The 23360-nt window shown below is 32.3% G+C and overlaps 1 protein-coding gene, 1 long non-coding RNA gene and 1 other non-coding gene across 4 annotated transcripts; 1 reads left to right on the top strand and 2 right to left on the bottom strand.

Moving 5' to 3' along the window:
• Positions 1 to 427: 427 nt before the first annotated feature.
• On the bottom strand, positions 428 to 1325 carry LOC114193044. The gene is made up of 3 exons (XR_003606210.1): positions 981 to 1325; positions 743 to 845; positions 428 to 619 (listed from the first exon to the last, which is right to left on the bottom strand). It is a non-coding gene; the product is annotated as an uncharacterized LOC114193044 (long non-coding RNA).
• Positions 1326 to 3037: 1712 nt separating this feature from the next.
• Positions 3038 to 3110, bottom strand: TRNAR-ACG. Its single transcript has one exon. It is a non-coding gene; the product is annotated as a tRNA-Arg (tRNA).
• A 3649-nt stretch (positions 3111 to 6759) lies between these two features.
• Positions 6760 to 16438, top strand: LOC114193709 (vesicle transport protein SFT2B). Of its 2 annotated transcripts, none has more exons than XM_028083610.1 (7): positions 6760 to 6945; positions 7346 to 7475; positions 7570 to 7623; positions 9459 to 9532; positions 15212 to 15329; positions 15902 to 15960; positions 16116 to 16438. In XM_028083610.1, the coding sequence occupies exons 2-7, from the start codon at positions 7374 to 7376 to the stop codon at positions 16192 to 16194; spliced, it is 486 nt and encodes a 161-aa protein (XP_027939411.1). In that variant the 5' UTR covers positions 6760 to 6945; positions 7346 to 7373; the 3' UTR covers positions 16195 to 16438. The 2 variants fall into 2 exon arrangements, with proteins under 2 accessions (XP_027939411.1, XP_027939409.1); XM_028083608.1 differs by having other exon boundaries at positions 7337 to 7475.
• Positions 16439 to 23360: the final 6922 nt, after the last annotated feature.

The raw sequence follows: 23360 nt of genomic DNA, 5'->3' as shown, positions 1-23360 counted from the left end.
CACATTAATAAAAGGCAAAATGAATATTTTGTAGATAATATGGTTATTTATATTGGAAAAATAATAGCTGAAAAATGTAGTTATAAGTTCTAGAATATAAAAAAATGATAGATAATCTTTAGATATGTGTCATTTTTTTTATAGTTATAGCTATACTAAATTATATATTCATTTTTATTGAATTAGTGACAGTAATATTAAATATATAAATTTTAAGTATATTATTTTGACTCTCCCAGAAATTTTGGTCAAGATCCACCGCTGATTTGAACTATCACAAACTAATTAACATACCTTTGTTGGTTGTATAAAATGGACAATATACAATTTTTAATTATTAAGAAAAAAAGCTTATTCAATTCACATTCCACAAATCACACCGGTAGGAAATTAATAGTTTTATTCAATCAAATTGATGCATCTCATATAGATGAAGAAAATTATAAAATAGAAACGAGCACGAAACTAACAAAGATAAATCCTTTACTGCAAAAGGAACTTGTTCTGTGAGCACAAGAGAAATGATAACTAAGCATAAAGCAGAGGGTTGTCTACCACCAGTGTGTATTCTTTTATCTGACAAATGGACTTTTAAAATATGAAGAAAGAAGATACATGTCTGCAAATGGAAAATATATATGTATAAGGAACATGAATATGACTTGAAAATTTCTACTTAGAATGTAAAGTTGGTCATTCATAGAATATATCCAATCATGCATCAAAGGACTAACAAACTTACAAGAATAACAATTAATTTGGCATCAGGGCTCCACACGGCTTGCATGTTTTCTCCTTCCCTCTGCAATGAATATGAATCTCTCTTGTACTTCTCCAATCTCACACTATGTTGAACCAACAAAAAAAAATCATAAACATTGTTAAGCCCAAATTCCTTATACCCACATTATATAAAATTAAAAATAAATAAACAAAATCCATTATACTGAAATTCAACTACCCACACTTCAGAAACTCACCTCCATCAAAATCCAGTTCACATTTTTGCCAAAAGGAAAAACTTGGAGTGTTTTCAGTGGGTAAGCTGGGTAAGCGTTGAACAACGAAGGAGAGAAAACAAATGGAAAATTTAAATGCTTTCTATCTTCACGTTTTGCAACCAAACGGAAAATTTAAATGCTTTCTATGGGTGAGCAGTGAGCAAAAAAGAAAGAGTAAAAACAAATGCAAACACACAAAAGGTCGACGATAAAACTTTCTTCTTTCAAACGGTCCTCTAAGGAAACAAAATTTTTCAGTAATTTCAGTCGTGAGGCTTCAACCATGACAAAGGAAGAAAGCCATCGAAGAACGAACAAGCAATAAAGGAAACAAAACCTAGTTCCTCTTTCAAATTTATCACGCGCCCTTTATTTTTATTTTTATTTTCTGATCCCGCGTATTTCATTGACCACATCAGCCATTCTAAAGTAATTATAAATGAAAAAGACAAATTACATTTCAGCTACTATGTAAGTATGTAAGTGGGTAAAAAAGAGGTCAAAATCGGTGGGTTAATATATCATTTCTCTATCACAAGAAGACATATAAGCAGTTATGCATCTGTTCAATTAATCAGAACACTCGCATCTATGGAGATATAGTATTTACAAAATTATGTTTTAAACTTTATTGTTAAATACATTATCAAACAAAATAAAATCAGTTAAATTTTACTGTTTACAAAGGAGGGGTTGAATAATGAAGAGAAATCTTTTTTCAGAAAGATTTTTAAAAGATAAATACGAACACACAATTTGATTCTAATTTTTACTAGTTCGAAAAAAATTTCAAATATTCTCATGGGCTTATTTAAGGGTATAAAAGACACAAACTATAAAATATATGATGCGAAAAATAATGAACCCTTGTTTTTTCTGCTTAAATTATAATTACTTATCTAAAAAAATCTTTAAAAGTTTTTTTCTATCTGTTGAGAATAGTTCAAATATGAGTCAAAAAGTCTCATATTGATAGAATAGATAAAATTAAACATTATATAAGAATAAAGACGCATAACACCATTGTCTTTAGATTTTTTAGTAAAAGTGGTGTCAAATGTTTTATATGTATAAGATTAATGTCATATATCTAAAATCACAATTTCTCAATAACTACAATCATATATAAAAAAACATATATAACCCAACACTGATCAATATTACATCTCAACATATATGCAAATATCTAAATAAGATGACTAAATACGAAAATCCTAAAGTTAAATACCTAATGTAAAATAAAAATAAAGACATCTATTTATGACAATACAATAACTCATCTCAAATCGATTTAGAAAACTTGTTTGAAAATAATATTTTTCTAAATGTCTTTGTTTTATATTTAATTTAATTTTGTAAGATAAATAAAAAAACGCCAGTAACAGTATTAATTTTCTATCTTATTAATTATATAATTTATTTATTTACAATATTTTATATCTAATTTCTTTTTATGATTTTGTACTATACCAATTTATCATTTTTTATTCTAGATGCAAACTTGTTATTTTTAATTAACAGGGTTAACTATTTTCTTAAAACATAAACCTAAGTATTAATATATATTTGATTTATTCTAAAAAAGATACATTGTATTTAATTATGTATGTGTATTTTAAATGTTATAAACTCATGAACAAGTGCTTTATTTTAATTGTTAATATTAAAAAAATATTATAAGCTTTTATATATTTTAACTTTTAGTATTATAAAATAATGATATTATTTTATGTAACATATCGGTTAGTTTTTATCATTTTATTAACACTTGTTAGCTTATTTTTTCAATTAAACTTTGAATCAGTTCATTACAAATCCGACTTTATAGTCATTGGTATAAAGTGATGTGATGATATGTACTTTATTAAGGTAAACGTAATACCCACTTTTAGTATTATTAAATATAAATTGTGTTAATTATTTTCATGCTACCTAAAATTAAAAATACAATTATTTTTAGTCTTAAATTTTTGAGCGTAAACAATTTCGATATTAGCACGAAACACATTTTAGAGAATAACATAAAAAGTTCCAAACGACTTCACTGGGGATCGAACCCAGAATCTCTGGTTCCGTAGACCAGCGCCTTATCCATTGGGCCATGAAGTCTTTGTCGAATATTATTTTTAAATTCGTTATTTAATAACTTTACCTGAAGAACTGATTTAATTGACAACCATGTTTTCCACCTTCGAAATCACAGATATACTTTATTTGGTCCTTTGAAATAAATGCACTTCGAAATTATGAGTAGTGAAGGAAGATTTCACAATTTTTTTAATATCTTTATAAATTATTATAAGTATGTGAAATATACAAAAGAAAAAAGGTTTGAATAGAGTGTTAGTGTATAATAAAAAAAAAACCTTTATATTTTAAAAAGCAATTTGCAATGATAATTAGGTTCAAAATCTCGTAAAATACAAAGAAAAAGTAGTTTATTTTATAATAATTCATTCGATCTAAGTGACACCTTAAAAATAATTTTCTAATCAAATCAATTTTTAGTGTAAAACCGTTACCTTTCATAGAGTTTTATTATTAATAGTCGTCTAACTAGTCGTCAATGATGTATCATCTAACATGTTTATTAGTTGTCATACAATTAGAGACAATTTTACATGTATTAAAATAGTTACGTTGCTCATGAATTACAATTTTTTAAAATAAAATTCATTAATAAGAAGGATAGTACGGAGGAGTATAACAAAAAAAAGTATATATTTTCTCTATAGTCAAGGCAACATTCATCTTCCTCATCGATGTGAATCTCCACCTACACTATTGTTTATTCTATGTATCACACATTCATAACAAAAACAATCACAAACACAAAATACAGGATAAGTCAATTTCATAAGTCAACTTGTACATATAAGCATGTATAGGACAATAAACTTAACTTTATTCTTCAGACCATACACATTCAACAATGCACATAATCATTTATCAAAATGCATTTATTCATTAAAATATGACCTACTTCTGAAAGACATGTGTGTTGAATCAGAGATTAAAGACTTTTGCACCTACCATTAGTTCTAAGCAATAAATCTTGGCTACCTGCCTAGACTCTTCTAGCCCTATTACGAAATTGGCAAGTGCACCAAATCCCACCTTTTGTAATAAGTCTAGATTTTGTCGCAAACAAGTTTAAACTTGAATAATAAAAATTTTATGTCTAGCAATTTTTATTATTAAGTTCACATTAACGAACAATATTATGATGTTATGAAATACCAATGTCTACATCTATATCTAGCATGTGAAATACATTAGTTGTTCTATCCTATTCAAGTTTCCCAAACTATTTTTTGGATAAGTAAGTACTCTCAACTATGCACCATATCTAGAATATGCAGTTAAAGATCATAATCATGTTTACCCAAACTATCTTTTGGAACAATAGGTACTCTCGCATGTGCAACATATTTAGATTATGTAGTTAACAAGAATATAACACAACGGGTTATAGAGAAGAATTAGATTGAATGGTAAATCACAAAGAATTAAAAATACATTATGCCCAACCCCATTAATGAGGGAATTAGTTATTTCTACATATATTAAATGGAATGCGCTTCTACCATCAAAGTGTTTTTAGATTAAGTGTCTTTATTTTTTTCTCTCTCCCCTAAATGGGAGGTTCCCAAAAAAGGATGTTGTTTTTCATCTTTGCCAAGCGCCTTTTATTTACGACTGGACATACAACTTTGTATACTTGATCCGGTGCTTTTAATCTTTTAAAACTCAACATTTTTTAGATATTCTTCAAATATTCTTCTGATTGTAATCGGAATAACCAACTTGATAGATAATTGATAGGTTAAATTACTCTTTCGGTCCCTCTATTTGTCAAAATATTTTAGTTTAGTTATTAAGTTTTTCGTTATCTCAATTTGGTCCTTATTTTCTTAAAAAGGATTCAATTTGGTCATTGCCGTTAATTTTGACCAGACGGTGTTAATGTCAACGCCACATGTCAATTTCTGTTTTTTTTTTCATTTTCTTTAATTTTTTTAATTTTTAATTTTTTCACGTGTCACTTCACAATTGTGCCACGTGTCAAAATGACTCAATTTGGTCCCTATATTTGTTTTTAGTTTCAATTTAGTCCCAATTTTTGTAAAAATGAAGCAATATTGTCCCTCCTTAGATTGACACTCAATTTAATCTTTGTATACAACTTATGATGATATTCTTAATAAAATTGACGTTTTATTAAATATTTGTAGAAATATTTTTAAACAAGTTTTTTTTTTAGTTTTATTATTAAACAAAGTTAAACCCGAATCTTAATTTAAAAAATTAACAATTTTGTCATCATATATAAAGGCATCAAGTGTATCATATTATACAAACTTAGTGAAGATTAAAAATCAAATAACTTGTCACACATAAGTTTAGGAACTACATTTCAAGTTCAAAACAAAACCAAAGTCTAATGTTTTGTATAGAATTTAAAGTTAATTTAAAATATTTATAGAAATATTTAATAAAAACGTTAATTTTAGTAAAAATATCACCATAAGATTTATAAAAAAGTAAATTTAGTGTCAATTTAAGAAAGAAAAATATTACTTCATTCTTACAAAAATTGGGACTAAATTGAAACTAAAAACAAATATAGGGACCAAATTGAGTCACTTTGACACGTGACACAACTATGAAGTGACATGTGTAAAAAATTAAAAAAAATTTTAAAAAAATTCAAGAAATTAAAAAAAATCAGAAATTGACACGTGACGTTGACTTTAACACCATCTGGTCACTAACGGTAAAGAACAAATTGAATCATATTTAAGAAAATGAGAACCAAATTGAGACAACGAAAAACTTGAGGACCAAACTGAAATTTCTTGACAAATAAAGAGACCAAAAAGTAATTTAACCTAATTGATATTGTTGATAATCTTTAAATATTTAGTACTTCACTTCAATAATAACCTTAAAAATATTCTTTAATCATCAAAGATTTCCTTTTATCCAATAATCTTGAAAATATTCTTCAAATCTTTAAAAATTTGATCCTAATCTGCAAAATATAAAACAAATACTTATCATTTCCAATTTTATTAAATAAAACCTAAAATAACATAAAACGTTAAAAATAAACAAAATAAAAACATTATAACGTCAATTATCACAACTTAGAAACTAAGTTCTGCTCTTATGATAATGTCAATTATCAACTTCTATACTAAATTAAAATCGTACGAATCCCAAGTCAAGTTTAACTTGATGCATTCAAAAACACTATTTACTAGCTAAAAGCATATAGATGATTTGTTTAATAATGCAAACAAATATAACTTTCTACCCAATTTAAATTTAATTACACTACAGAAGTGATTCATGTACTTTCTAATATTTTTTATTATTATAATTGAATTTGGAGTGTATTTTATTTTAGTTTATAATAATTTAGATTCATTGCTATAATAATTTATAATTTCTTATTATTAAAATTTTACTTATTCACCGGTTTGATCATTATTACACAATTAAATTACCCTACTATTCTTTCTTCTATCCGAACAATTTCATATATAAATAACTTTTATACATTAATTATAAAATATGCTATATTCATTAAGATATTACAGTTTTTTAATTATATAATTCATTATTTTAAGTTATTAAACAAAATATTGTATAACGAAAACCTAATTATTTTATTAAACTAAAATCCACGCATAGCAAGTTTCACTCTATAGTTTTTATATTAAAAACATAGAAAAATATACGTGGTGCCCAGTGCCAGCCAAACGTATCTAGAGCTTATTACCCTTCAACTCCATTCATGCCTCCAAACTTTCCTCTTTCAGTCCCAATGACTTGTGCAGACGCTGTTATTATCGGGGAATATGCGCTACATTTTCGGTTGCTTTGCTTTCTACACTGAAATTTCTCAGTAACAAAGAATCTCTTGAGTCCAATCTATGTAAGATTTTCTCTTATTCCTTGTCTTGTAATTGATGAAACCAATTTTATATGTCCTTTTTCCTTCTCCCCCTTTCAAGATCATAGGGAGATAACATCGAAAATACTGTGAGTTATATTAAGCACCGCAAGTTGAATGTGAATTGACGATTAGTTGTGAGTTTTAGGAATGTAAACTAAAAACAATTATGAGAATTTTTTTTTTATATATAAGTTAAAAGTAAATTTTTCTAAAATTGTTTGAGAATTATAGGAATTGCCTACAATAGATTAAATATTAGATTTTTATTTTAATTGTTTACAATTACTGGTTGAAAAATTAGTCCCAATGTATGCTTGCTTGCTGGGATATCTTAATTTCTTTATTTGATTTATGCATCTAATATGTACAGTGCCAACAGTGAACAAGAAACCCTTTGCTTGTAAACAATGTGGAACATTGGTCAGTCATTAACGGGAGGTAATGAAGAGCAGGGAGAGAGTTTGTTGGGTGAGGATTCAGGTGGCCTCTGCTCCCTCTCAACAACACAGGTGCTGCCAAAACTCTTTACTTTAATCTTGCTGTTTCAGATTTATGTAACAGTAACGGCTATATGTTTTATAATTTTTGATTGTTACTAAACAGAGAATTTATGGATTTGCCGCTTGTTTTGTTGCTGGTGTTGCCTGCATGCTACTGGTGAGTGACATTTGTCTCCCCTTTCTTCTGTATTTATAGTAAGATTGTGATATATTTGTGATCCTGTGTTTCATTTAGATTTCGGCTAGAAATTTAGAACACAAAAAGAGAACCTGAATCAATCCCTCATAATTAGTAATAAAATAGTTAGATTAGTGGCAAATGTTTAGTGTAATGGAATGAAGTTCTTTTGTCTACATATGGGCCATTGGTGTTGCAATGTGGCAAGTTAATGGTGTTTATTAGGAATCAGTTGTGTCCCGTGCTTCACCAGATGGCAAATGACTAAGTTTAAGATCAGATTTCTTCTGTAAGCATAAGAGTAGTTTTATACTTTTATTTTCCTGTTGCGCTTTTCTCCACATTTTTATGTTGTCAGTTAATTTCTCATCTTGGGTTCACAAAAAGATGCCATATCTTGCAAGAGTGTTCAAGAGGGCTGTACCTTGCAATGTAATGGGAAATCATGATTGGGGCTTGTCAATTTGGTGGATAAAGTACTACTGGCAGAATTTGTTGCATGAAATAACTGAAATGCATTTGGTGGAAAGATTTGAGTATGTTTGTCATTGTTAAAAATTCAGAAAGGGTGGAAAAGAGAGAACTATTTGTTCAATAATAATTAGACGTAGTGTTATTGCAAAAAGGTTAACCTACGGCTCTTATCGATACATATAATCTAGGTATACCATCTAGTGCAAGCACAGTCCAGTAACACTCAGTAACCAAGATTCCTAGGAAACAACTAAAAATTGAGCAACTTCTCCGATCATGTAGATGATTAGCTATGATTGGAAGACAAGATAATGAACTATACACTCCAACCTATTTTTTGGCATATATTAATGTTATACCCTTATTTTTGTTTTCTTTCTTCAGGTTGTTTTTAGCATTGTCTATATACTTACTGCCCTATAATATTTTGATTTCTGCTTTTGCTTACACCTAGAAAGAAAGGGATGCGTGTTTCAACAGTGTTTGTTGATTTTTCAAAAATTGAGTTTCAAGAAGGCCAGTTAGATCTAGCCGGTGTATCAGTTTTCCTTTGTCTTTCTTTATCTGTAGTTACTGGCGTTCTTAGTTCCAGTTAACTCGTTTACAGGTTTTTCTATTGGTCTTCTCTTCATATTTTCAAACCATCACAGGCAATATTCTATCAGCTAGCTTTTCATCAATAGGTGTTACTCTTACCTTTTCTTTGATACATTCATTAAAACACTTAGCTTGTGCTCTTTTTGGTGCTTTACAGCTCAAGTTTTTGATTTTCTTTAGTTACTTTTTAAAGATTCATTTATTTAAAAGTAACATTTTTAAAGACATCATTTTAGCAACTATTCTAGGTTCAGGTTCCTTACATTTTTAGAAAATGTTAAAAGAGAAAAGAAAGCCGACATAGATCTCTAACTGTACATTTAAATAGAACACAGGTTAAGGGGTTTAGTGAATAAGTCTTTCAAATGCTCACTAGAGTAGATAAAGCTTGTAACAATATCTCCATATTTATGTTTCTCATAAGATGACAATCAACTTAAATGTGTTTGGTCCTCTTATAGAAAAGAGTGATGTAATTTCAATCTTCTCCTGTAACTTACCTATTATTTAAAACTCACGCAACTTTCTTTTCTTTGTTTTTGAAATCTCGGCAACTTGGCTCACATAAATGTATTGATCTCTGAAGATTTTTGAATATCATATATTGTGTAACGTATAATACATGGCGTAAAAGTATTGATAGTTTGTTCTCTATTAAATCTGAAATTTGCGAAACCTCAAGTAAATTGTCTTCTTAACTTAAACATACTTTGTTGATTTACTCTCTTCTTTCTACTTTGCAGTCAATGATTGTTTTTGTGAAACCCATAAAGTTTGCGGTGTTGTTCACCTTTGGCAACCTGTTAGCCGTTGGAAGGTAGATTTAATTTGCTCCTTGTTGATATGTGAGATCTAATACTAACTTCTCCTAAACTATGTCCAGAGCCAAAATAACATTCGAGTTTATAGGACTTACTAGAATTGTGTGTTAGGAGAACACAATTCTCTATTTTTAAAGGATAAAATGATATAATAAAAAGAAAAGTTGACACCACCTCTTTAACCCAAAATCTTAAGATAATAGGTTTGTGAGTCTTTGACTTATATGTTGCTCAACTTGTTCATTTTTACATGATGTGAGACTCCAACTCATACTTAAACATCAACAATCTCCCCTTCAAGTATTAGTTCCTTCCATATTAGACCATTGACTTTGATATCACTTGTTGGTCAATCATAAGAGAAACACCAAAGAGATCTTCACCAATAGGCCACAAGCTAACAATGCAAGAGAACTTGGCCCATCTTAAATCCAAAACTTTAAGAAATAGGTTTGTAGGCTTTATCACTTGTTGCTCAACTTCATAACTTTTACACAATAAGACTCCAATTCACACTTCAACTTCAACACAATCATGGTGTCACTTTTATCTTCATATAAAAGTGTGCTACTTGGTGCATTCTTGATATCTAATGATAAACATGACAACATCTCAATGACTATCACAAAGGGCATTGAGGAATTCATTTACCACACTGGCTGCAAAGCTAATATCTATGATGTTCAAGCTTGACACTGGACTCCATTGGAGTTTTAATTAGGCAATAATCAAGCAAACCGCCAGAAAGGGAATGACAGTGGTTTGTGATGATAATCATGTGAAGAGGTCATAGAACAACCAAAAAGAAAAATGGAGGGAAGGGAAAGAGAATATTAGCTTTCCTACCATATGGAAAGATTTACAAGAATTGTATTATAAGCGGAAACATGATTCCCTCCTATTTATAAGACTTTGAATGATACAATACAACAAAAGAAAATTAAAGAAATATAAAATGTGATCCCTAATCTATACAATATGACGGGGGAATGAATTCTCTTAAATCGGGACAAAAATACCTCCTTAGTAAAGGATATATAGAGAATCATTTTGTATTCTGAATAAAGGAAATTGCAAAAATATATAGCAAATCTAGGCCATGTGCTCATTCTAGCAAAATACCTTCTAACCAATCTAACAAATTACTACATCAGCACTAACAGAATCAAACAGCCAATTCTACAACCTAGTATTTCTCTTATCTTTGTACTAAACATTATGATTTTGTTATCTGCTTTCCAATCATTTTGGGCCTACTTGTTTGGCCCTCTTCTTCCTGCATGTTTTCATTAGTGTTGTCTTTTTTCTTATTTAAACTAGTATAATTTGTCATCAACACATAATGGTATCTTTAACAGAGTTGATGGTGTTGTCGGCTGGTCTAGCTTGATGTCAATAGAATGATTCACAAATTTTAATTATTTTCATGCATGTAGCAGTCCCCAACTTCCAAATAATATGAAGACAGATAAGCTGCATCAAGTCATTTACGTTTCTTGCCCATAAAACATTTTCTGCCTCTTTTGTCCTCATCATTGGACACTTGTCATGTTTCTGCCTTTATCAGTGAGACTGGATTCTTTCTTATTCTCCTTTTCTTCTAACATGTAAGCATGTTCTTTCTTATTCTTTGTTATTTTCTTCTCATTCAAGATCTCACATTGACTAGACAATGGGTATACTATACTACCTTCCAATTTCCCCGTCTTACAAAGAAAATAATGAAAAATGGTGTCTTATGAAAGTTCTGCTTCCCTCTCATGGTGCTTGGGAGATTATACAAAAAGGCTATGAGGAGCCACAATATGAAGATAGATTATCTCCAGATCAGATAGATACTTGTTAAAATTAAGGAAAAAGGAACAACAAGCCCTTACCCTTATCCATAAATTTTTGGATGACCATATGTTTGAGAAGGTTGCCTATGCTACTACGTCGAAGGAAACTTGGGAGATCTTGGAAAAATCCCTCCTAGGCATCGATAAAGTGAAGAAGATAAGGCTTCAATCACTAAGAAGTGACATCGAAGCTTTGAAGATGAAGGAATCTAAATCAATTTTGGATTATTGCTCAAGAGTAAGGGTGATTGTTAAGCAATTGAACAAGGACGTGGGCAAGGAGGAGGAGGAGATGTTCATGCAAAGGGAGGAAGAGGAAATGGTAACACCGTTTCGAACAATGAAGAAAGAAGCTATTCATCATTAAGAACATGTGGGAGTGCTATCAGTTACATGCGTGTATACAAGGAGATGTTCGTGGAGCTTAATGAGAATGTGAAAGGAAGTGTGTCTTTTCTCATTAAGCTTAATGAGCTTAATGATGTTTGTTATGTCCCTAAATTGAAAAGCAATATTTTGAGTTTAAGCCAACTTCTTGAAAAAGGATGAGATCCTCATGAAAGAGAAATATTTGTGGCTTAAAGATCAAAATGAAAATTTGATTACTAAGGTGCTTATCTCAAGAAAATAGAATGTTTATCTTGAATATAAAAACTAATGAAGAAAAGTCTTTAAAGGTGAGTGTGCAATATAAAGAATGGTGAGAATAACAAACCGCATAGGAATCAACTTCAGAATAGTTTTGTTTTTCCTTTTGACTACATTTTACTGTAACGATATGGGAACAGTCAATGAACGACGAATTCCATAAGTTGTACAAAAGTTATTGAAGTCCCTTGAAGCGAATTCTCCTCGATCTCAAAGCTTGGATTTCAAAGTCATTCTCTTTTTCAACTATAGCCTTGAAATTCTTGAAAGCAACAAAAGGTTGACTTTTGTTTGAGAAAGTACACCCATGTTTCTCTACTAAAATCGTCAATGAAGAGTAAGCAATATTTGTTCTTATGGAAAGAAGGTTTATCAATTGGAGCATATACATCGACATGTACAAGTTGAAGACTCTTGGTTGCTCTTACGGAAACTACATTCACAGCACTTTCTCGCATGCTTTCCAAGAAGGCACACTTCACACAATTGATTAGGATTGTTAATTGTGGGCATCCCTTTCACCATCTCTTTTTCTCCCAAACTTTTAACAGCTGCAAAGTTTAAGTGTCAAAACCTAATAAAGACCCATTTTTCATTTTACAGAATATGGTGTTAAGTGATTAAGAAAGCTCCATGAAGATTCCTACTAGACATTAAGATAGTTAAGGTTATCTAGATGTAAAGGTGCACTTCAAGGAGCTCAAGAGAAAAGGAGTTCATTTAAACAAGAAAACAAATGAAGATGATAATAGAAGCATCAATGGCCAAAGCTAGCATGCATATAAGTAACCAAAAATGAAATGAAAGATGAACAAAGATGGAAGACATGAAGAGGGGATGTGGAGCTCAAGGGAAGCATGCCACTTAAGGGGGCACAAAGGCTCACCAACCCAAGATAAGTGGGGATGCCACCACTTGAGTGCAAGTCTCAAGATAAGGCTTAAGAGAAGAACACTCCTAAAGGAGAACACTCACAATGGACGAATATAATGTGTGTATCCACTCAAAATATTCAACCCTTTCAAGAGTTTTGAAAAGCCCCTTATATAGTTGAGGGTGAGGGGTCTCTTAGCAATAATACAAATCCAAAGGGTGTACACATAAAAACACAAACTAAGCTTCTAGAAACTAGGTCAAAAGGAGGTGTCTTGAAAGAGAGAGAACCCTATCTTGGTTAGCCTCTCATATGCGCCCTTGACCTTCTAGAAAAGAAGGTCAGCTCCTAATGCTTCTCAATATGCGCCTAGGTGTGTTTTGGCTCCAAGGATGAGGCTCTCCTCCTCTCCAAGATAGCATTAGCTTGACCTACAAAAAAAACGAACAAAAAGGTCAACATGTCAACTTAAATCAAGTCAACTAAAGTCAAGTCAGCATAAGTCAAATTAAGGAAAGTCAACATAATGAAATGGAAAATAAAGACAAAGAAGATGGATTAAAGGCCTCCCTTCTAGTCATACTCCTTGTGATCCTCCTAGGAAGGTCCTCTAAGCTATGTTGAGGAGTCATGGACTCATCATCCTCCCATGCCAACACCATGCTTTATCTTGCACACTCACCTTTAAAGACTTTGCTTCATTAGTTTTTAGATTCAAGATAAACATTCTATTTCTTGACATAAGAAACCTTAACAATCAAATTTTCATTTTGATCTTTAAGCCACAAATATTTACTTTCATGAGAATCTCATATCCTTTTTCAAGAAGTTGGCCTAAACTCAATATTGCTTTTCAATTTAAGCACATAATAAATGTCATTGATCAACTTATGACTTCCATCTTTAGAAGAGATTAGAATTGTACCTTTTACTTCAATTCAAACTTTCGATGAGTCTCCAAAAGACACATTTCCATTCACATTATCGGTAAGCTCCAGGAAAGTCTCCTTGTAATGTGATTGCTAACACCATTCTTCATTAACAAGATTAGCTTTTTCCTTCATGTCATTGAGACAACATTCTCCAAGAAAAAGGACTAAGCTTATGGCAATTGTAACATTAAACTTTAGATTTCTCATACCTCCTTTCATTTTAAAAATAACCACAACCTCTTCCTCTTGCTCTTCCATGGACTCTTGACATTGAATAGTTTATTTCTTCATTGTTTGAATCATAAGTGAGGTGCAAACCTCACCTTAGAAGCCGGTTTTGTGGGGTTGAGTTAGGCTTAAAGCCCATTTCTAACAGTTACCATTTCCTCTTTCTCCTTGTATGAGCATGTCCTCTTCCTCCTTGTCCATGTCCATGTCCTCTTCCTCGTCTATCACGTTGTTGATTCCTGAATCCTCCATTATTCTTCAAAGAAGCTTGAGTTTTGAGAACTTGCTTTAATGACTCTTCTTGTCTCCTCTTCATTCTATCTTCATGAGCTTGTAGGAGAACCTTCTAATTCTTCAAGACTCATGGAGTCAAGAACTTTTGACTCTTCAATCACATACCACATAATTGAACTTTAGAGTCAAGGAATGGAAGATCTTTTCTATCACATGAACATCTTCTATTTTATCTCCATATTTTTTCAATTGATTAACAATCCCCTTGACTCCTAAGCAATAATCTGAAATTGAATTGGATTCCTTCTTCTTCAAAGTTTCAAAGTTACTCCTTAGTGATTGAAGCCTTATCTTCTTCACTTTGTTCACGCCTTGGAGGATTTTTTTCCAAAATCTCCCAAGCTTCCTTTGACGTAGTAGTGTAAGCAACCTTCTCGAACATGTGGTCATCCAAACAGTGAGGGATAAGAGTAAGGGCTTGTTGATCCTTTTCCTCGTTTTCAACAAAGTCTCCATCTTATAGCCCTTTTTGTACAATCTCCCAAGCACCTTGAAAGTCAAACCGTGCGAAGACACAATTTTTTAATTTTCTTTTGTAAGACAAGGAAATATTGCTTGTCATCTCTCAACTCTTTTTTTCTCTCAACCCTCGAGATCAGACCTAGCACTTGATACCACTTTGTTAGAGGAAGAGGTGAGAAGTAGAAGAGAGAACTCAAATTTCCTTGCCTAAAAATGCCAAATACAATGAAATATTTATAGGTGCTAATGGAGAAATCTAGACTTTTATTATGTAGTTCCGATTATTTTTTAATATTTGTGCTGTTATGCAATATGCAAGGCTGACTCACTTTTATTTTTCTTTTAATTTACATGATTTAGTTCATGAAACGTTCTAACTTCGGTTTGTGTGTGTAACAGTACAGGCTTTCTTCTTGGACCTGCACAGCAATTGGGAATGATGTTTGACCCTGTTCGGGTTTTTGCTACAGCCATATACCTCGGATGCGTGGTTATAGCACTTATCTGTGCTCTTTGGGTAATCCCTACTCTTTGATCGCTACAAGCTTCATATACCAAGTACCTATTGTTTGGAATACAAATTAATTACATTTTTTTAATGCTCTCTTGAGTTACTAATCTTAGAAAGTGATTTTAGTGAGGACATTTGAATAATAATCTTTTCCACCCCTTTCACTTACCTAGTCTGATAATACACGCTTACCAATTCTTGGTACACTATGAATCTTGTTTCTGTAATCAAGGAAGCTGTCTCAATTTGTTCAATAAATTTGTGGCCTGTTACTGCCTTTCTTACAATCTGTTAAGATATATTTTCTCTTTAACAGAAGACAGATAAAATAAGTTTTTGCATAAGTCAAAACTATAATATATATATATATATATATATATATATAAGCTAATTTGTAAAATCTTTGTCCTTTTACTTCTCTAAAATTAGATCTTTAACTTATGCATAAACTAGTTTTAATTTATAAAAAACCTGTATCACATTTTTTTATGTTCTTTTTCTACAAGTTTTGACGATGAAACATACCCTAATATGCCCTTAGTTGAATGGAAAATTAATTAATTTTTCATGTTTTGTAGATTCATAGCAAAGTGCTGACCATAGTTGCTGTCATAATTGAGATCGGTGCCCTTATTTGGTGAGTTTGCTTTCAACAGCGCTGTTTCCTGACATAAATTTGTGATATGAAAAGTGAAAACCATTTCTACAAAAGAATTTTACATAGGACTCCTTTCCATAACATATTTGTTTTTCACTCTTAGGTAGATTCTTAATAGTTCCACGTTGTTACAGGTATAGCCTCAGTTATATACCTTTTGCTCGAAGAATGGTTTCTGAGTTGATGATCAGATTATGTGATACAGAACTTTGAAAATCAAATACAATAAAGCAAATCAAGGATGCTCCCTTTTTTTATTCTATTGGGTTGAGTTGGAATTACTCATTATGAAATTCAGATATTAATTGTGTCCCAATTTTTTTTTCCTTCCGCGAGACACAGATAATGAGTTAAAATAGTTTCCATGAAAGAAAGTGTTTGAAGTTACTCAATACTTCATATACTTAGTATTCACCCCAATTTTCTTAATAATCTATATTATGTTGAAAATACAAAATATTAAAAGTTTATTGAATTTGATGTAAATGTTCAAATATTAAAAGAAAATTTAAACTACTTTCTAAATGTGGCATACCTACTCCATAACGGTTCTCTCAAGGGCCCAAGGCTCAGTAACTTATAGTATTGTTATTAACTCGATTTTTCATTTAACAACGAAAAAACTAGAACGAGTCTAGTTAATATTCTATACAATGCCTTAAGAGTTCAATAATTTGAGTTAAATTGGAAACATTAAAAATGGGTTATATATGGCATAGTATGGTTATGAATTGTTTGAAGAAATTATTTTCTATTGAAATGGAAATTGATTGATATTAAAGTGATATGGTGCACAGAATTAATACACTGAAATATTTGCAAAAGGACATGTAAAAGGAGAGACGGGTTATATTGTTAATAAATGGAGATGTTACAATATAGGTAAATTCTTCCCGCACCTTCATATTTTTGTGCTGCATCCTATAAAAAAAAATATTTTGCTCTTTTTATCAGAAATTAAAAATGATTTATGGATTGTATTTTTGGAAATCATTTTTTTTTCTTAAAATGATACTTTCGGATTGTAACATTTAGAAGTTATTTTTTTCTTAAAAAAATATTTTAGATTGCATAATTTGAAACCAAAATAACTTCTAGATTGTTGAATTCGGCAGCTAAAAATGAGTTTTGAAAGTTTGAGATGGTTAAGAAAAAAATAGTTTTTGGATTGCATATTCTAAAATTTATTTTTGACATTGGAGTCACTAGTTATTATTTACTTTTGGATTGTACACTATGGTAGTCTTTTTTATCTTTTACTTTATCTTTTGAATTATGCCATTTGGAAGGTTTTTAAAAGAAAAAAAAATACTTTTGGATTATTAATCCTGAATTCAGTTTTGGGTTCTGAATTACTGAAACTTATTTTTTGTTTTCAAATTATATAATTGTTTTTTTAATTGTATAATTCCGAAATTTTTTTCAAGAAGTAAAAAACTTCAAAATTATATAATTTTTATATTTAGTTTCCAAATTGTACGATTTAAAAAGTATTTTCAACTTTTAAATCGTGTAATTTCCTTGCATATAATGATTGGAGGTTATATTGGTTTTTATTATCATTAAAATAATAATTTTTTTTTTCGTAAATTCAAGTTGTACTATAAATTTGATAGTTTTATATTTAAATTGAAAATTTTTGTATCGTATTAGCCTAAATAGAGTAGCTCTACATAATTTATTTTTTTTTAATTTCTATTGTGAATTTTCATTTAAAACAAGCGTGAAAACAAACGTGATCTGATTTAAGTCTAGTTTACGCTAGATAAGAAGTGTTCATTTTCCTTTTGCACATTCACGTATTGTGAGAAATGTAATATGCATTCTTTTCATGCATTTTTGTCCAAAAAACTCTGGATCGAGTGATATAAAAAATTTGCAGATTGCACAATTGCAAACTTAAAAAATAATTGTTATGTTTTGAATGCACAATCCCAAATTTGATTTTATAAATTCAGCAATTAAAATGTATAATCTATTCTTTTTCACTTTTAAATTAAGTAATTCAAAATTAATATTTTTCACTTCTGAATTGATTAATTTAGAATGTTGTACATTCATCTACTTATTGAACAATTTCAAAATATTCATGGATATGCTTATACTATAACATCAATCAAGGAGAATTGGTAACCGGAACTTTTCTACACCTTGAGGGGAAGGAAATACATAAAATCTTCATTGAAATTTAACTTTTCAAATAATAAACAAATGTTTTAAAAAATTAAACTTAGAGTTACTATGGATTTTCATATTGTTTTTATCTCTCAATTGCAAACTTCACTTGGCATGTTTAATATTTTTCTAAGACATGTTCGTAAAATCAAAGGTGGTCACAAAGTTCAAATTTTGAGATCTTTAAATCCATTTAAATGGATTTATCCCAAATCTATATCCATATTTTTTTATTTTAAATCTAATCCATTTAATTGCATTTTATATTGAATAATTTTTTTGGATTTTGGAAATCTAAATCTTAATCCATTCAATTGGATTTAGATTGACTTTTTTTTTTTTAATTCTAAAAATCTAAAATCAAGGTGCATTCTAAGGTTCCAACTGAGGGTCAATTTAGCCAAAAATTGACCCTAGTTATCACGATCAGTCATCCTCGATCGAGGATCGCCCTGAGTCATCCTTGAACAAGGGTCCGTTCGAGTCAACCTTGAGAGAGGGTCAGCCCAAGTCGACCCTAGCCAAAGGTGGGCAGAGTCGGCCTCGGTGGAAATTCATTTGAGTTGGACCCGACCAAAGATCAACCTGACTCATCCTTTTCCGAAATTTACCTGAGTTAGCCTCAACCAAAATTTGGCTAAGTTGGCTCTAGTCAAAATTTAGGTAACTTAACATCAGCCGAAATTCGGCCAACTCAGTCCAATTGAAATTCAATCGAGTCAGTTTCGGCTTACTTGGCCCCGGCTGAAGGTCAACAGACTAAATCCCAACTGAAATTTCGCCAAGTTGACCCTAGCCGATATTTGATCAAGTTGGCCCGGCCGAAATTCGGCCGAGTTGACTCCAACTATAATTCGGACAAGTTAGTCTCGATTGAAATTTGACAAAGTCGGCTTCGGTTGAAATTAGACATAGTCGAAATTCAACATAGTCAACCATGGCCATAATGTGGCCAAGTCGACCTCGACCGATACTCGCTAAAATTTGATTGAGTCAGCCTTGACAAAAATTCGGGCGAGTCAGCCATGGTTGACATTCGGCCGAAATTCGAGCAAGTTGGCTCTAGGAAAAATTTGGTTGTGGCAACCCCATCTAAATTAGACCACGCCGGTCCAAGTCAAAATTTGACTGAGTCGACTCCTGCCAAAATCTGGTGAAGTCGGCCCTAGTGAAATCTGGTCGAGTCAGCCCCTTCCAAAATCCGACAAGTTAGACCCCACCAAAATCTAGCTGAAAATTGATTGAACTAGACCCTACCTAAATTCGACCAAACTTGTCCCCAAGAAAAGTTTGGTCGAGTCGCCCTCGTTAAAGGTCGAGTTGAGCAAACTAAGGCCTAAAGTCAAGCCTAGTCGACCTAAGTCGAGGGCTGGCCTAAGTCGAAGCGTCGAGTTGAGTAAGCCTAACCCATATCTAATGAACCTAATAGTCATGTATATTAGATCGATCTCATTAAATTTAATCTCATAGACGAAATGAATTAAATCTAATTTTAATTTAATTTAAATTGGATTAAAATAATACAAATCTAGTGTAAATCTGGATTAAAATCCATATCCATTTTAACTATATCAACTAAATTTAAATTATAAATCTAATTTATTTTATTAAATTTAAATTGGATATTAAAAAAATTCAATCCATGTCCACACTTAAGCTTTACAATATAATAAACAAATAGACAGTCTTATACCCGTCATCCTAGAGGACCAGATGATTTAGACAATAAATGCATGGATAATAAAATGTTCTCTTAATATAATTTTATTTTATTTTTCAATAAAATTGGAAGAAGTCATAAGTGTAACGTCCCAATTTAGTTGAATAATTCAAATAAATAGAACTTCGCATGTTTATAGTATAAAATAGGACACCGACATAAAGTATATTTAGAATTAACCTTTTTCAGTTATCCCACATTATACTAGAATGGAAACCCAAAGACACAACACAATGCCCTGAATAGAATCTAAACACAAATTAGATTAAATTGGAAATTTACTCAAAGAGCAAGAAACTACAAGATAACAATAACAAGAAGAAATGCTCAACAATGAGCAATAAAGGATCTAGGAAGCCTAACTACATCGCAGCCTCCCCGCCAACATCACGATCACCAAGAGTCTCCACATCTGCTCCCACCAAGGATTTGGTGATCATCGCAAAAGGAAAAAGCCAAAGAAGAGAACAAACACAAAGAGAAAGGGTAAGCTAGAGTAAAATATTTAACATGTTATTGAGTAAGTAGATTATAAAACAGGTTATAGACAAGCAAAGCAATAAGCACCCAAAACATGTGAAAGCAAACAATTAAAGGACTCTCTAACTCAATATCTGGATCATACTTTTGATATAGAATTCTAAAGGAAGTATGCACTTGTGCTGGTTTCTAAACTCTGTAGAGTCTAGACGCAAGGGGTTATCACCCAACCACACACAGGGTTAATCCTCTAATGTCTTGGGCCCAATATGTCCCAAGACTAGGACCTCCTGCCACTCTCACCACATAAATTATTCTACTCTATGTGAGCGTGAATAATTTTTAGAGTTCAGGATACCTTCCTTTATCTAGACATCTTCTATATCAAGGTATACACTAACCACCATCACCAAGAGTTTCCCTTGAAACTCTTTTACCAAAAAAATCCATATGCCATATCAAGCATTCAATTCTCATGTCAAACCACCATCAATCAAATAAGTCATGTTTTACATTTCATACTCAACATAACAAGATTTCATTTAATCTCATACTTTATAAATGCATACCATGACATACATATATCACAAAATAGTATTCATCCCAAATAAATGAGTGCCAACATTTAAGTACCTGCAATTCCATACAATCAAGCACAACACACAACCCACAACCATAATTCTTACATCAAAATTCCTAAGTAAATTTATTTTCACAAAACCAAAATCACTACAGTAATGCGTGACACATTTCTCAAGCTATAAACATCTAATCGACGATCCAACCGGTCAAACCACAAAATATCATGTTATGAACCAAATGTCCAAATTTGAGCTCAATCCAACGGTTAATGAGTCGGGAAAGTCAATTTTACTAAAACTGTACATATTAGAAAAATGACACAGTAGCCCAGCGACCAATCACTCGCCCAACGACCACCCGACGCTTCCCGAATACAAGAAATAACGTCAAATATCACAGTTTCATAAATATTTGAACCCCTAACTTGGAAATATGTAACATCCCTAGGGAATATTACTTAAAAAAATAAATAATAAAAGAAATAATTATATTAATAGTCATCTCGATAAAAATCCCAACGCGGGAAAATTTAATTTCGTGGAAGCACGCGCCAAAACTTATAACATAATTAGTCCAGTATTACAAGTTCCCATTGTTCGTGTTTATAATAAAAACATAAAGTAATACATGTAAGAGAAAATCCTAGCTCTAATCCCACGCTAGCCCTCACTCCGCCATCTGAACATCCTCAGCACCACCTGTATCAACATCTGCTCCCGTGTGACGAATTACACGATCATCGCCACACACAAACAGAAAGGGTGAGCTGAGAAAATAAAATAACAAGCATATAAAACACAAGATAAATCATATACCCATCTTATTCATTATACACAATTCTTGGCCAAGACCTTAATCCCCAAGGCTTTAGAGCCTTCAAATCACGCAACTGGTTAGCCTTGGACTCGGGAACATGATGCTCACACGAACCTGCCCGCTCGTGGTCCTGCCTCTACGAACCTCCCCACTCGTAGTCTTACTCTACGGACCTGTCCGCCCGTAGTCCAACACATGTGATCCACCAGCCCCCGTACCTCCCCGCACGTGGCATCTCTCAACGTGAGCACGGAACATACGAACCTACCTCGCTCGTATCCCCACGTAAGAGTAACTAGATATGAACCTCCCCGTTCGTATCATCACATGCCAAACACCATCCATGAACCTACCCGCTCATGGCACATCATCTTCCGATCCAAGTGAAGCAACATCGTTAATTAAAAGCAACACACCAAGAAAGCAAGAACAATAGCATTTCCGCCTGGCTCGAACCACACGCCGCCAGGCGAAACTGTTCCAGACCGCTTGGCGGTAACCACTGACCGCCCGGCGCCAGCGTCATTCCAGAGTTACTATTTTCTCGTCACCGCCTGGCGGAGCACATCGTGCCGCCAGGCGCCCCACGGTGCAGTATTCTCTCACGCTAAGTCTATCGCCTGGCGGTTATCAGTGGGCCGCCAGGCGCCATACCAGAAGCACTCTGCAGCTGGTTTTGGCACTCAATTTGGTTGGTTCTACAATTCAAATTCCTCTAAGGCCAATTCCCCTTTGGGTCTCAGTACTCAATCCTGATCTATTGCCAATTCCCAATCTATTTTAATTTCACTATAGCCCCAACATTATCATTCACACATTTCCACTAGAGGTTTATTTATTCTTAAGTCATGCCATCATGTCTTAATTCACAAATAACAGATCCCATTCCCATATCTCTCTTTTGCACAATTATGCTCATCCATACACCCCATATACTCAATCAACAGTTTGTGTATCCTTTCATCCTTCACTCTATCTTCCCACTCCTCTTGCCCATCTCACGCAAATTCTCAGTTCCCACTTTTCTACCATTCTTCTCAACTAACTCTTCTTTACTATCATTGACCCACAACATCCACTAATAATTTAGCGACATGTTCAGATTTTATTTAAACATCAAATCATTCCAAATGCATTTCCTCTCACTCATTACACTACCTATAAGCTTAATCCACTTCCTATCCCTTTACCCTGCCTCCTTTCAAGCTACCTCTCCTTTCCACTTCTCAACCTTTTCAATCCTGAAGGCTTCCTCTCTCTCTCTCTCTCTCTCTCTCTCTCTCGCAGAAATCCCCAGTATCACACCCAATCAGAGCTGCCACACATCATCGCCTGGCGGACAGCACAGCCCCGCCGGGCGGCACACCAGTATCAGACCACCTGCATGCGTTTCTGCACTCTCCACAAGCCTATCTTACTTTTCTCCTTCCTCGAGAACCACCACACATAAATTTACATCCTTTTTTTTAGCACCTAATCTCAGCAATATTACCATTATCGCATTCCTCAATTCCAGTTACTTCCTAATCAACCCAACAATCCCATATTCAAAACCCCAATATGATCATACACATTCCAACAAGAAGTCTATGACAATAATTCATTA

The sequence above is a fragment of the Vigna unguiculata genome, chromosome 8 (assembly GCF_004118075.2).
Source record: "Vigna unguiculata cultivar IT97K-499-35 chromosome 8, ASM411807v1, whole genome shotgun sequence".
NCBI lineage: Eukaryota > Viridiplantae > Streptophyta > Magnoliopsida > Fabales > Fabaceae > Vigna > Vigna unguiculata.
Note: the sequence above shows the minus strand (reverse complement) of the source record. Positions and strands in the feature narration are given on the sequence as shown.

Bases quoted from the DNA above. Each gene is read 5' to 3' on its own strand.
- LOC114193709 (XM_028083610.1), top strand. From the start codon at position 7,374: ATGTGGAACATTGGTCAGTCATTAACGGGAGGTAATGAAGAGCAGGGA. The intron at 7,624-9,458 runs GTGAGTGACATT...TCTACTTTGCAG, and splicing joins GTGTTGCCTGCATGCTACTG to TCAATGATTGTTTTTGTGAA. The intron at 15,961-16,115 runs GTGAGTTTGCTT...ACGTTGTTACAG, and splicing joins GAGATCGGTGCCCTTATTTG to GTATAGCCTCAGTTATATAC.